The sequence below is a fragment of the Myotis nattereri genome (assembly GCF_964212035.1).
Source record: "Myotis nattereri genome assembly, chromosome: 1".
NCBI lineage: Eukaryota > Metazoa > Chordata > Mammalia > Chiroptera > Vespertilionidae > Myotis > Myotis nattereri.
The window spans coordinates 150,743,988-150,758,259 of NC_138075.1; the positions used below are offsets into that span (position 1 = coordinate 150,743,988).

General features: G+C 43.7%; 1 protein-coding gene across 2 annotated transcripts in view; it reads left to right on the top strand.

Annotated features, from left to right (window-relative positions):
- The window catches only part of WDR37 (WD repeat domain 37), an 84,777-nt gene extending 73,276 nt beyond the window's left edge, over positions 1 to 11,501 (top strand). For both annotated transcript variants that reach the window (XM_081104752.1, XM_081104753.1), the window contains exons 12-14: positions 4,170 to 4,304; positions 4,717 to 4,831; positions 8,498 to 11,501. In XM_081104752.1, the coding sequence (XP_080960878.1) occupies positions 4,170 to 4,304; positions 4,717 to 4,831; positions 8,498 to 8,629 (382 nt within the window). In that variant the 3' untranslated portion in view covers positions 8,630 to 11,501. The remainder of the gene's footprint in view (positions 1 to 4,169; positions 4,305 to 4,716; positions 4,832 to 8,497) is intronic.
- Positions 11,502 to 14,272: the final 2,771 nt, after the last annotated feature.

Consider the following 14,272-nt stretch of genomic DNA (forward strand, 5'->3'; position numbering starts at 1 on the left):
GCCCCCCCGCCCCCCCCACATGCTTCGAAAATGCAGGAGACCCAGACCTGAGGCTGTGCCCCCCGCACAGTGGAGCTTGACGGGGGTGGGACCCGCCGGGTCTGGATCTTGCCTAATGGGGTTGGGGCTGGCTGGTCTGGGTCTCACGCGATTTCGAGGTGCACAGGGGTGGGAGGGGACTTGACTCTGGGTCCCGTGGTGTATCCCAGACTCTGACAGGAGGAAGATTTTTATATACATTTTACTAATTTTCTTTCCTCTAATTAATTCCCTTTTATTTTATTTTTAATTTTTATTTATTTATTTATTTTTTAAATATATTTTTATTGATTTTTTACAGAGAGGAAGGGAGAGGGATAGAGAGTTAGAAACATCGATGAGAGAAACATCGACCAGCTGCCTCCTGCACACCTCCCACTGGGGATGTGCCTGCAACCAAGGTATATGCCCTTGACCGGAATCAAACCTGGGACCTTTCAGTCTGCAGGCCGACGCTCTATCCACCAAGCCAAACCGGTTTTTGGCTAATTCCCTTTTAATGTGCACGAATTTCGTGCAGCAGGCCACTAGTATGTGTGTGTGTATGTGTGTGTGTGCACTCAAGGAAGGGGCGGGGTTCCCTCAGCCTGGCCTGCGCCCTTTCGCAGCCCAGGAGTCATTGGGGGATGTCTGACTGACATCATTTCGCAGCCCAGGAGTCATTGGGGGATGTCTCACAGGGAGCGGGCCAAAGCCGGCAGTGGACATCTTTAGTGCTGCTGACAAGGCGGGAGAGGCTTCTGCCACTGCCACTACGCTTGCCAGCCTTGAGCCAGCTTCTGGCTGAGTGGCACTCCCCCTGTGGGAGTGTGCTGACCACTAGGGGGCAGCTCCTGCATTGAGCATCTGCCCCCTGGTGGTCAGTGTGCATCATAGTGACCAGTGAATCCACTATTTGGTCAATTTGCATATTACCCTTTTATTATATAGGATTGATTTCAGAGAAGAAGGGAGAGAGAGAGAGAGAGATAGAAACATTGATAAGAGAGAATCATTGATTAGCTGTCTCCTGCACGCCCCCTACTGGGGGTCGAGCCCGCAACCCGGGCATGTGCCTTTGATTAGAATTGAACCTGGGACCTTTCAGTTTTCAGGTTGATGCTCTATCCACTGAGCCAAACCAGCTAGGGCTTGACACACTTTTTTTTTTTAAGTATGTTTTTATTGATTTCACGTAGAGAGGAATGGAAAGAGAGAAGGAGAGAGGTGGGGGGAGAAGGAGAGAAAGAAAGAGAGAAAAACAGTGATGAGAGAGAATCATGGAACGGCTGCCTCCTGCACGCCCCCTATTGGGGTTTGAGCCTGCAACCCAGGCATGTGCCCTTGACTGGCATCAAACCCAGAACCCTTCAGTCCACAGGCCGACGCTTTATTCACTGAGCCAAACCAGCTAGGGCTTGACACACTCTTAAAGCTACTTTTAGAGCCCTTCTTTCTGGTCAGTAGTAAAGCTGGTTATTGCAGGGTTTTTGTTTTTTTAATCAGCAGCACATTTCAGCCACTAGAATTAGACTGCAGGCCCTAAAACTGCAGCGTGTTTCTTTAAAGCCAGGACCACTGCCATCTTCTCCACTAGAGTGTCAGCATCACCAGGAGTGGTTTCACCCCTCTCTGTTAGGGTTTCTCTCACAGAAAGCAGGCCTGGCACACCGTAGTGCTCTGAATCCTCCTCGGATAGACAGTTCTTTCAGTAATTAGAAAGGAAATCTCCCGGTTGTCCTGAAGAGGGAGGTGTAGAGAGGAGAGCAACCAAGTGAGAATATTTAGTGGCTGGTGTGGTAGATACCTGAACATCATTTTTCAAGAGTGGAATTTTCAGTCCAGAAAAAGAATCACGTGTGATACAATTTGACTCTTCCTTTGAATGGTTTTTTTTTTTTTTTTTTTATCTTTGGGTCTATTTTTTGGGGACTTAGCCATCAAGGAATATTCAGAAGTGTGTTTATTTGAAGACGTTTCCTGTTTCTCTTTGAGGTATCTGGGGTTGTACAGGACAGGCTGGCATGAGCTCCTTATACTCTGCCAAGCCACAGTAGGAAAGGCCCTGATCAGGGCATACTCTCCAGCATCCTGCCATGTCTCCTGAATGGTGTCATCTGTTAGATGCTTAATTTCTAAAACAGCTTGTGAAGTGGTGATGACCTGGAAAGGAATGTGGTCATTTTCTGGCTTTGTACACAGAGGCCACGACAGGGTCAGGTGACGTGTGCAGGTTTCCAGTGTAGGCGTGTGAGCTCTACCTTGGCTGGTGGAAAAGTGCTGAGGTCCATTTGTCACATCAGCCTCTGCTGGACACACAAGTGTTGGACCTGCATGTTCACGTCAACACTGCAGTGCACCTGAACAGGTGGATGGCCATTGAGAGGGCCGCACTGGTTGCTGCTTGATATACTTTTCACAGATGGCTTTGTGGACTGGGGAGATGCAGCCTGTGTTCCAGGGAAGGGGGCCCTGCCCTTTCTGTTCTCGGATGGAGTGCCTGCTCTCTAGTCCAGCGGTCACCAACCTTTTGGACCTCACGGACCACTAGTGGTCCACCGCTGCTCTGGTCTGTACCTCAGATGCAGAAGGATGACTGTTTTGTAGGGAATACACCTTACAGTAAGAAATGGGTGCTCTGCAGTCAGGCCCTGACTCGGAGCCAGGAAAGCACCCTGCTTCAGCATTTCATGGGCCAGCATTTTCCACATCATATATTTTTTTCCTTAGCCATGAAATTCCAGCAGATTGTTATGCAAAACAGTTTTGTGTCTCTGTGTGACTGGGAAGACAGCTGTTAGTCCTAATGAGGAGTGCTAGCATTACAGTCTTTCCGTTGATTGAGACCCTCAGAGGGAGCGGAATGTTCCAGATCGGGCAGTGGTGTGCGGTGAGGAGGTACTGCACTGTCAGCTGGAAGCACATGGTCGGCTGCTCGCGGCGACAAGATAAATGAGTCTACTGGAGTCTGGCAGAGTCTGAGCTTTTCCAGTGTGTGGCCGTGGTGGCCCGCTCCCCATGGGACCTGAGTTGAGGGTGCTGTCTCTGTGCCAGCTTTTCCCTTTGATGGCCCACAATACCTGTCAGGGCTGTGATTTATTAAAAACCTAATGTCTTTGAGCGTTTCATTAACATAGGGTTCGATGGTCTTTTGTGGAGACTTTTCCCATTAATTTAGCAGAATGTTAACTGAAGTTTAACTTGGCCCAACCTCTAAAGACTAGAATCTTCAGAACAGCCGCTAGTCGTGAGCTGCTCCCAGAGCTCTGCCGGCAGTTTCTTTACACCTTGCTGTGACCTCTGCATGGAAGAGGAGCAGCACCTCATTCTAGTCAGGCTCTGGCATTGTTTTTTAAATAGGGAGTTCTAATGGGTCACTGGGCTGGTGCTCCAGGTTCCCCTTTCCCCCTTTCTGCCGGTGTCACACACAGTGTCCTTAGGTGTAGCACAGCGGCTGATGTTGGGCGATTTAGCACCTAGGGAGGAGATGTGACTGGTGTCGGGTGGGCAGAGGTAGAGGCTGCTCAGCCCAGGTGCACAGGGCACCCCATGAGCAGTGGTCACCTGAACGTTGACAGTACCGGCTTGAAACCCACCTGACAGGGACTCAGTATGGATTTGACGCTGGTGGTGCAGTTTTAGGTCTAAGGTCTGGGTAGCACCTGGGTTTTCTGAATTCGAGTTTATCTCTTGTTTTAAGCTCTAAGAGAAATAAAAGTAGTTTGAAATTATTGTGAGAAATAATAAGGTTGTATATATAAGATATTATTTATTTGTAGTTAATTTTTTTGCCTCTGAAAAAATATGGCTCTTCAATATTCTGGGAGGCTGTTATTTAGGGCCAGAGTTGTCTGGAATGGTGAGATTGTTTTCTTGACCTTTCTTGTTATCTTTAAAGTTTTTTCGTTCTTATTGAGGTATAATTGACAAGTAAAAATTGAGCATATTTAAGATATACAATGTGATGTTCTATATACATTTCCACTGAAATGATCACAGTCAAATTAATTAGCACATCTATCATCTCCCAGGTGTGGTGAGGTCATTTCAGATCCATTCTCCCAGCAAATTTCAAGAACATGTTATGGTACCAACTATTGTCACCATGCCGAACACTAGATGAGTTCTGACCCTGTGCCCTTTACTTGTAGCACCGTGACCTCTGCCGTGTTCACCGTGGGAGATAACGTCGTTTCAGGCAGTGATGACCGCACTGTGAAGGTCTGGGATTTAAAGAACATGAGATCCCCCATTGCAACCATTCGTACGGATTCTGCCATCAACAGGTGAGGGAAGCTGCTCATTGCTTAGATGTTTATTTGACTTGATAGGGTTGATTGTAGTACAATGTCTTGTACATGTGACAATTAAATGAACCTTGGGAAAGTGTTTTAGACTCCTGGGAAAATATTTGTCATTGATCCTCTAATGCAAATTCAGTATCTGTAAACACTGAAACTTAAGTATAGAATCAGGTTGGTGTAATGGGCTTTGAGAATAAAAATGAGCCCATTATGGCCCCTCTGTTTTAGTGACATGCTGTACATGTGAGTTGCATATAAGCAGCTTGGTCTCTGTAGACTAAAGTTGCAGACATGTAATACTCACTGTTGTGTTTGCCATGAAGTGTGCATAGTATGGAATACCCTACCCTGGTGCTGTCACTGTTTTATATGGAACCTTCTTGTCTCTTTGCAGGATCAATGTATGCGTTGGCCAAAAAATCATCGCCCTCCCCCATGACAACCGACAAGTCAGATTGTTCGATATGTCCGGCGTGCGGCTGGCACGGCTCCCCCGCAGCAGCCGGCAGGTAACTGTGCTGCTGATGCATATTCACAGAATCTCAGCTGTTCTCCGTCATCAGTGACTCCTGGACGCACATTGGGAGCCACATGTGTGATTTTAGTTTCCTAATAGCCACTTTTAAAAAGCGAGAAGTTATTTTAACAGTATATTTAACTAGATAAACCCAAAATAATAACATTTGAACATGCCATCAATATAAAAATATTAGCAAATTTACACTTCTACTTTCTTACTATATATTGGATATATTTGATCTGTATTTAGAGTTCCTAAAATTTATCATTGAAAATGTTAAAATGTTTCCCAGTACCCGAACTGAATATTAGTTTTTAAGTTTAATGTAAATGAAATCCAATGTTTAGTTCCTCAGCATCAGTAGCCACGTCTCAGGAGCTCAGTTTTGCATGGGTTAGTGGCCGCCGTACTGGAAAGCACAGTTTTAGATATTTTCAGTTGAACTTGTGCAAATTGGAAATATATTAAAGGACAATGCGTGGCCACGCAGGAGTGGTGTGAATTGTGGGAGCTTCTTAACACCTTTCGTACCGCTCACGAGCTTTCTCGTGTTTCGCGCGCCATCTGTTATGGACCTTAGCTGTCAACACACTGTCTTGTCCACATCGAATGAAGCGATCTCATTGGTGGAAACTGTGCAGGTCAATCTACGAAAAACTATATAATTGCACGAACCCATAAAGCATTGCAGTTACATTGTATTTTGGTCATTCAAATAGTCTTTGTCTTCAAGTTCCTGGCGCTTTTAGAAAATGTTTTACGCAGTACCATATGTTAAAAAAGTACTAGGAACTTTAATTGTTTAATTGTTTTTGTAAATAAAAATGTTATAATTATTGAAAAACAACACCTAAAGTGCATTATGATCTATAGTTATGATGATTTAAATAACGTGCAGTTTGCCCAGAAACGTGCGGTCCCTGGTGTATGTCTTAGAGATTCCTATGCGGTACAAAAGGTGTTAAGAAAGGACCCTCCACTCCTAGCCAGGAACCCCTTTCCATGGTGGGTTGCCAAGACAAACTCCATTGTAGAAGAGACTTTCCTGGGCGCTAGGACTTGCATTTGGCCCAGATAGTGCCGTGCAGGGGTGTTGGGTCGGTGTATACTGGGGTATTTGCCCCACCTGTCACAGCTACCTGGGCTGCGGTACCAGCTCAGACCTGCTGACTTGGTCTCTGGGGGAAGCCTGGGAACCTGTGTTTAGATTCGTTCCCTGCGTGGTTCTACATTTGAGTGAGTGACATACTGGCGCCTTTTGTGGAGGAAATGGATGTAGCTGTAGTAACAACAGCCAGTGTCCTCCCCTCCCCTTCCCACTTATGAAGGCAGCCTCTCTGCAGCCTTTATGCCTAGCTGAGCCCCACCACAGTCACACTCTCCTTTGCTTCTTTCGGCCTTTTGTGTGTGTCACTGTGATACCTTGCTCTCCCACCATGGCTGCATCTCGGTGGCTGCTCCTGTCCCCTTCAGGGCAGAGCCTCCAAGTGCAGGCATGAACTGTAGGCTGTCCCCGTGGGAGGTAGGGCTCACGAACCGCAGACCCAGGCGATTCCGGAGGTAGGTGGTCAAGTGGTATTTGCTACCAACAGAGCAGCAAATGCAATGGCACCAAGTTTCCAAAAGCCCTGTGTATTCAAGACACGGTTGGTTCTTCTCTGTGTAGCTCCTTACGTGTGCTGTTTGAAGTTAGTGACTGAGCTTCTTAATTATGAGTGCAGGTCACAGAAAAACTACTCATGAAATTAGAGTAACCACACAAAGCTAGAGTTGCTTGTCTGGGATTTTTGTGTTTTGGTAACTGCTGAGCATCACTGATGTATCCTAAACGTCTCTCTCACATAGAAGGGCTCTCTCTCTTTATTCTTTTATTTTATTTTTTTATTGCTGTGCAACATGGAAAGCCAGCATTTTCAAACAAATGTATCAGTGTGTATGACTTCATTATTTTGAGAATGTTTCCTCTCAAAAAATAGGGAGATTTCAGCAGTTGTTGGTGGGGCTAATTCTGTGGGCACAACTTTATTTTTAATTATCTGTTAACATTCAACCCTGTTGGAATTGTAGAATTCCGCTGTGCTTGGCTTTATTTCCTCCTAAAGTAGTTTGTGAAAATACTTATCTTTAAGGTTAATGAATCACATTTCATTTCATTCTGAACCTGTAACATTTCAGATGAGTCAGTATACTTTTCTGTCTCACAGAACCACAGCTAGAAATCCCCGGTTCATGTTGTCCCAGCTTCTTTCAGCTGACAGCTTTATAAGGAGACAACGAAACTCAGTTCAACTTGGTCACTGGAGGGTCAGGGGCTTAAGATATGGAATTGTTTTACTTTGGGGAAAGTGTAAGTGCCATTTCCCAGAGTGTGGACTGTGATCAGAAGCTCAGGGAGGGGGTGGTGCCGTGTGCAGTGAAAGGTGATCTACAGACAGCGCACAGGATCTGTGCTGCAGGAGCGGAGAAGTTTTAGCGTGGCTCCGTGACTAGGAGGGCACAGAGTGGTTTCAAAGTCTGCATGTGCCCTGAGCCTTTTTTGGGTCATGTCTGTGTGCACTCTGGCGGAGGATGTACATGAGATGAAAGGATGCCTCACCTAGTGCGGGCTCCCAGCTCAGGCAGGACTGAGATCCTGGATTGGACCCACATTTGCAGGTGCCGCCTGGTCCTTTCCCTCACTAGGTAGTAGGACGTGATCTCACTGTTGGTCCAGTGAGTGTCTTGAGTTTATCATCTTGAACTAGTTCTTTCTAGAGGCTTGATTTTTATTGCCAGCTAGTGGATGCTTATGCATTCTCTCTTCTCAAGTTCCTAACAAAGAGGTGTAGGAGAGCGCCCTTAACCCTTCATTCTGGGGCTCCTTTCTTGCAGTGCTTTCCCTTTGTGGCCTGATTCTCTCTAAAACCAGCAGCATTCAAATGCGAATGTTTTCCAGAGGGAGCTGTTGTGCCATTCTTTTGAGGGTTTCTTTTACTAAATTTCTGTTAGCTGTTTCTAATCCTTCTTTATTGTATGATATAGCACCAGCCAAGTATTACTGTAACAATGACTATGTCCTAAGGCATTGCTTGCATCTCTGCCTGTATATACCAAACATCACACTGTAAACTTTGTACGTTTTGCAGTAATTTTTTCCAACATTGTGGTATTGAACCGGAATTTCTAAAGCTATTGGGAATCTACTTGAAAGGCCACTCATTTTTCCTTTTTTACATTTGACACTGAATGTGTTTTTAACTGCTTGAACAGCTGAACCAATTATTTGTTAAAATGATATTTGAGGTCTTTGGGTGAATTTTATTGAGTTTATTCCCAAATTTACCTAGATTCATTTATTAAAATTTAAAAAATTATTTTTTCTTTTGGACTGTAATCTTACTCATTTTCTTAAAGAATCATGAGTGCTTTTGATGTGTCTCACTAGATTCATGTTGTGTCTGACCTCATTCATTCATCACGGCCTTTCCACCAGCTCATCCCTGAGAACCTGCTGCCAACTCAGTATTTTTGTCTCACTCTGATTAATCCTGAGCGTTAATTTTTTCTCTCTCAATTTGTTTGCTTTGAGTGGTGTAGTTGTTAATTTGGTTGAGGTTTTATAGCCCTTATGTTTGAGGAATAATACACTAATTCTGGTTTGTGTGCTTGGTAATAGGGCCACAGAAGAATGGTGTGCTGCTCGGCGTGGAGCGAGGACCACCCCACCTGCAATCTGTTCACCTGCGGGTTTGACAGGCAAGCCATAGGCTGGAACATCAACATCCCTGCATTGTTACAGGAAAAATAAGGTGCCGGCATTCCTTAGTTTCATAGTTTGCCACGGACCTGTGACTGGAGCAGGCTTTTCTCATACTGATCAGCCATTTTTGTGAGAGCTGGACCCTGAGAAGGGTGATTTGTATATGTCCTTTTCCCATTGTACCCAGCTTGCATGATGTACAGAACTGTGGTTATGTTTTTATTCCGTCTTGTCTGTGCTGGCATCCTCTGGTCAGTGGGAACAAAGCCGCTCCCTTAGCACGTGGCATTTGACATATGACAGGAGGGCATCACACTTGTGTGAGTTCAATGTGAACCTGTGTACTTACTGTGAGTGTAAGTCTGTGGCATTTCTGGAATAATCCTACATATCTACCTTGTCCTGGGAGACTGCAGAGCTGTGTTTGCGTTGGCTGATGAATGGCGGGATTGGCAAAAAATTTTATGTTTACTTCCATGTGAAGTTGTAGCACGTGCTGTTGTTGTAATTCAGCTTCAGCTCTTCATCCTCTTACAGTTCTGTGAAATTGACCTGGATCTTAGAAGTTAAAAAAATAGCATCAAATGTTGAGTTTGCAGGATTCATTTTTTTTTTTTTTTAAGAAAAAGTTTGTTCTTTTTATAGAAAATCATTTCAATACCCTGAGGTCTCATATTAGCAAATTCTAAAATATGATGATTCTAATCACCAATTTCAGATCGTAAGCAAAATTTAAAGCACTTTAGTTTATAGCTGTGGTTATAAACAATTTTTAGAAGTTTCAAATAACTTATCCATTGAATGTGACTTGACCTTTTTAAGAAGGCTGTGCTACCTGAAGACAAAACCTTATTTATTTTCTACACCTTTGGTTTGCATATTTCTACATGGGTTCACTTCTTTGGTGGTATTTGAGAGCCAACAATGCAAATAAATGAGTACTACCTCAAAAATAAATGTTTGGAAAACTTGGGAGTCTTACTGTGCCTAGCTAACTAAGCACTTTGGCTTTTAGCTGGAATACTGAGTTCAGTTCAGAAGGCAAGAAAGACAATCAGCAAATGTAATGGAAAGGCACTTGCATTAGCTAGCTACCAGGGTGGCAGCCGCAGCCATAGTTCACAGGTGACAAGATGCTCCTGTCTCAGCCGCCAGGACACCTCTCAGTGCCAACCCTCCCACTGCTGGAGTGGGCCTGTCACCCTTGCCTTCTTAGCAGTTACTGTGTTTGATGTTTGTGAGTTCGTGTTATTGTTGAGTTACAGTTTTGATAAAGAAGACATCTCAGTGTACTGCTCCTCATATTTTTAATCCTTTGAATATGTCGGAAACTGGCCCCTTGGAGAGATACAAGAGGGTAACGTTGAAAACGACCCATTCCTGTGTCTCCTGTTTTGTCGTGACACAGCTGGGCACCCTTCGCTGCAGGCTGCCCTGGGGTGGAGCGCCTGGGCTCGGTCCTACAGTAGCTAATTTTTGAAACTTCGGCCCTGAGTCATTGGTGATTCTGAAATGATTTACAGAGCCTGGAAGGGAGAGAGACCAGGAAAAGCCAGTAATAATAGTAGAGTTGAGGTTACTAACAAAGGACAAACAGTGCTTTAGAGCGATTTTATTTTTAAAGCTAAAGAATTGGTTGTATTTTTAAAGTGTGACATTTGCCCTAAGCACACTGTTTGAGAACCAAGTCAGCTGGTCACTATGGGTCTAAGCACCAGGTTCAGGCACTGCTCTCCTGAGTGGTCTCGTGCTGAGATGGCTGATGGTCACACCTTCTCTACCGCACCTCACCCCAAAGACATGAGCACAGTGAGTTCTTAATGATAAGTTGCGTAACCACACTCTTGGGTTCCTCTTATGTTTTAATTTGAATGTCTGGCTGTCTTAGACTCACTATTAGGAACACTGAAAAATGTATACAAATAGGTAAATCAAACTTAAGAACCAGATCTCTTCCAGATTAAAAAATTTGAAACTTTTAGCTTGCCTGGTGTCAACCCACGAAACAAGAAGTCCCTGGTTCAATTCCTGGTCAGGGCACATGCCCTTGGTTGCTGGCTCGATCCCCAGTAAGGGGGTGGGTGTAGGAGGTAGCCGAGCAATGTTTCTCATTGATGTTTCCATCTCTTTATCCCTCTCCCTTCCTTGCTCTCTGAAAAAATCAATAAAAAGATTAAAAAAATTTTGAAGTTTTAAAATATATGTTGTGATGGCCATTTAATTCTGTGCAGACCAATGCCCTTCATGGCCGACAGCTGCTCATGTTGCTAAGTGGAGGGGCCAGCCTCCCTGTCTCCTTGAGTGCAAAAGGCCTCAGGGAGCTGGGGCTGTTCCCAGGAGCAGGACACGCTTCTGCTACCTGCTGTGTGTCCTCTGAGGGCATCCTTCCAGCTGCTCTGGTCATATTGCTGGCGATTTCAAGAGTCATGAAGGAGATTAGCGATAGTGTGTGCATGTATGTGCTTGAATATGTGTGCGTGTATGAATGTTTGTGTGGCTGAAATTGTCATGTCATCAGCCACAAGTGATCTCATCTGAAATAGTGTTTTGAAATGGGAATTGTTTTCTCCTATATGATGTCCAGAATTTCATTTAATAATGCAAAGAGAATGTGGTTACTGAAAAATATGCATTGATAGAGAATTTTGTACAAGATGCATTGGACAAAGCAACACTCCTTTTCAACCACTGCACATTGGTTTCTGTAGAGTCAAAGATTCTGTACATATTTTGCCATCTGAAGAATCCTTTGTAAAATTATTTGTTGCTTAAATCTGTGAAAAACAAGTTTCTTTGGAGAAAGTACACATTTGTAAGTGTTGTGTAGAAGCAAGTGTTTTTATTGTATTGATGTAATTGTTTTTAAGTGTTCAGTGTCTTCATTGCAAAATGAAATTCATTAAAAATCCATGTTCCATAATTACTATTGTAAAAGTTTTGTTATTAGGAGTCTCTTTTTATTATTTTACCTTTTTTATGTTTTATTTTGGTGCAATTTTGTTAATAGCTACTGGATATCACAATGATGTAGAAATTGAACAAATTTCTAATTACAGGATTGCACATTTGAAAATATAAATTCTAGACTTAAAAGAGCAATTGTGTTATATTTTCTATCTGTTTGTTAGAGGCTAATATTAAGCGATACATAATTATGCGTTTCCATTCATTTATTCCTATCTCAAATTTTTCTGAAGGGCATTAACAATTGGACCTAATACAGGTATTTCTCAAAGTTCCTCAGCGTCTCATAAGATGCTTGTCTGGTTCTTGTCATAGACAGGTAAGCTTGTTCAAAAGTTTAAAAAATTGCAGTTTTAGAAAGTCGACCGCATTTTCTTTAGAGTGAGTGTAAGTCAGGATCTGTGGCGGCTGCAGGTCTTCCCTTCTGTTCTTACTCACGTGAGTGAAGCCTTGTGCTGGCCGCAGGAACCTCAGGAGGTGTTAACACTCCCTGGTGTGTCCTGCCTGCCAGTGGCCCCCTTTTCAGGTGTGAAGGCTCGTTGCACAGGCATTGGCTGTACATTCAGAAACTCTCCACTGCTTGCTTAACCCTCTGCGTTACTCTTCAAAAATGTGATTATTGGTGAAATTACATCTTCAGTTACAGTTAAAACTTCACATATTAGTATAAAGAATCAAGAAGGCAAGACTTGTATTACTATGATGTCATCAAAATGCCACCAAGATGTGTGTCTCCTCTACTATTCATAAGTTTTGTTTTCTCTTAATAAATTAGAAGTTAAATTATTCCAAAAATTGAGAACACCTCAGTTACTATGTACAACATATATAGTCCATATTACGGAGGGAAGAAGCTACAAATGAAATCAGAAGTCAGATAAAAGTGTTGTGTAATTTAAAATTAATTCTAATGAAATATCTTTAAGCAGCTTTTGGTAAAAAATAAAAGACTAAGCAGATCTTTGGATCTTAAAAGTCTGTGTGATTGACAAGTGATGTCCATTTGTGATTTGTGGGCTTGGGTAGAGAGCAACAAAGGGAGCTGCTTTAGATAGTTTGGTCCAGATATCTCCAAAGAGCTGAGGTTTAATCTTGAGCATGAAGGTTGGTGAGGGGGGCAGGAACTGAAGGGTGACCAAGGAGCAAGGGAAGCCGCACACAGAACCAAGGGAGGACACCAGGTGAGGAGGGGGAGGGACGGGCCCTGAGTCCTGCAAGCAGCTTCGGGGAGAGTGGTTTGCTCCACGTCGTGCGCTCACTGACTTGGGACAGACTGAGGGGTCACCAGGAGCCGTGCAGGTAGAAGACATGGCCACAGTGCGGTGGGGGAAGAGCATGGCCTTGAGGTCTGGCTGGGAAGGAGACCAGGCAGGTCTTGCCCGAAGGCGGCTGTTTATTCCGTAATTTAGGTGTGTGACAGAATATGCTGTTACCGGGAGCGCACAGCTTTGCCCTCGGGCGTTCCTTAGTTACCCAAAGGATGAATTGAGCACAACCTAGAATGTATGAGAAGGATTTTTCCCTAAAGAAAATGGTAATGGGGTGTGTTAGGAAATTTTAATCACTATTTAGAAACATTGGGTTTCAGTTACCTTAGCTAAATTTGTTTACTTCTGACTGCTGGGCATTTTGTCACCACCATGACACAAACACTTCCTCTCTCATTCTGGGTGCCATGCCTGCCCTCATCTTCACAGGTTCTGAATGAGTGGTTATTTTATGCTCCATCCAATCCACACTGGGCCTTCAAGATCCTCTCCTGAAATCTTTGGAACTAGAACTGAGAAACTCAGTTTTCAATAGCTTCACCTGAGTGAAGACAATGCTAATGTACTAAGAGAAAATACTAGAGTTGTGTGCTCAGCAAACTGCCCCTGGAGAAAGTGTGAAATGCAGATAATGTGGGGATAAACAGTTTTCACTAGATCGCCTTTTCTGATGGAGTTTTTTGAGATAATGTAGGGAGAACAAGTCACAAAAGAATGGTTTCAAAATAGACAAACATCTCAGCAGACAGCCATATAAAATAGTGTCTGATTGGACTCAGTGGTTTATTTTTGGGGGTAAGGAAAACTTCCTTGCCCGAGAAGGCACCAAACAAGATGGGAGACTAATTGTGCCTCTCAAATCCATCTTGCTCACTGGGACTAGGTTGAGGGGTTCTTTATATTTTTATTGATTTCAGAGAGGAAGGGAGAAGGAGAGAGAGAGAGAGAGAAACATCAATGATGAAAGAGAATCATTGATCGACTTCTTCCTGCACGCCCCCTATTGGGGATCAAGCTTGCAACCCTAGGCATGTGCCCTGACTGAGAATTGAACCGTGACCTGGTTCATAGGACTGCACTCAATCCCTGAGCCACACTGGGTTAGGTTGAGAGTTTTTAAAGGTTGAGTGGGAACACATATGCAGAAGTGCTGGTGGGGAAGTTTTAATTGGAGGACCCTGGAACTTGGCCATTTATGTTAAAGGGCATCAAAACCAGATTTTCCTGGACAACGGGGCTTCTGAAGAAAGGGTTCTGGTGTTCAGATTTTGGTTATGTCCCGGGCCTTTGGGTGTATGTGTTGGCGTGTGTGTGTGGCTGATACTTTGGTTCTGGATAGGTCAGAGTTCTCACTTGTACATGCTTGGAGTTACTGGTTTAAATTTCTGTTTTTGTTTGGCTGGAAGAATGAAATAATGATTCATTTTAGTCTTTATCATATATATATATATATATATAT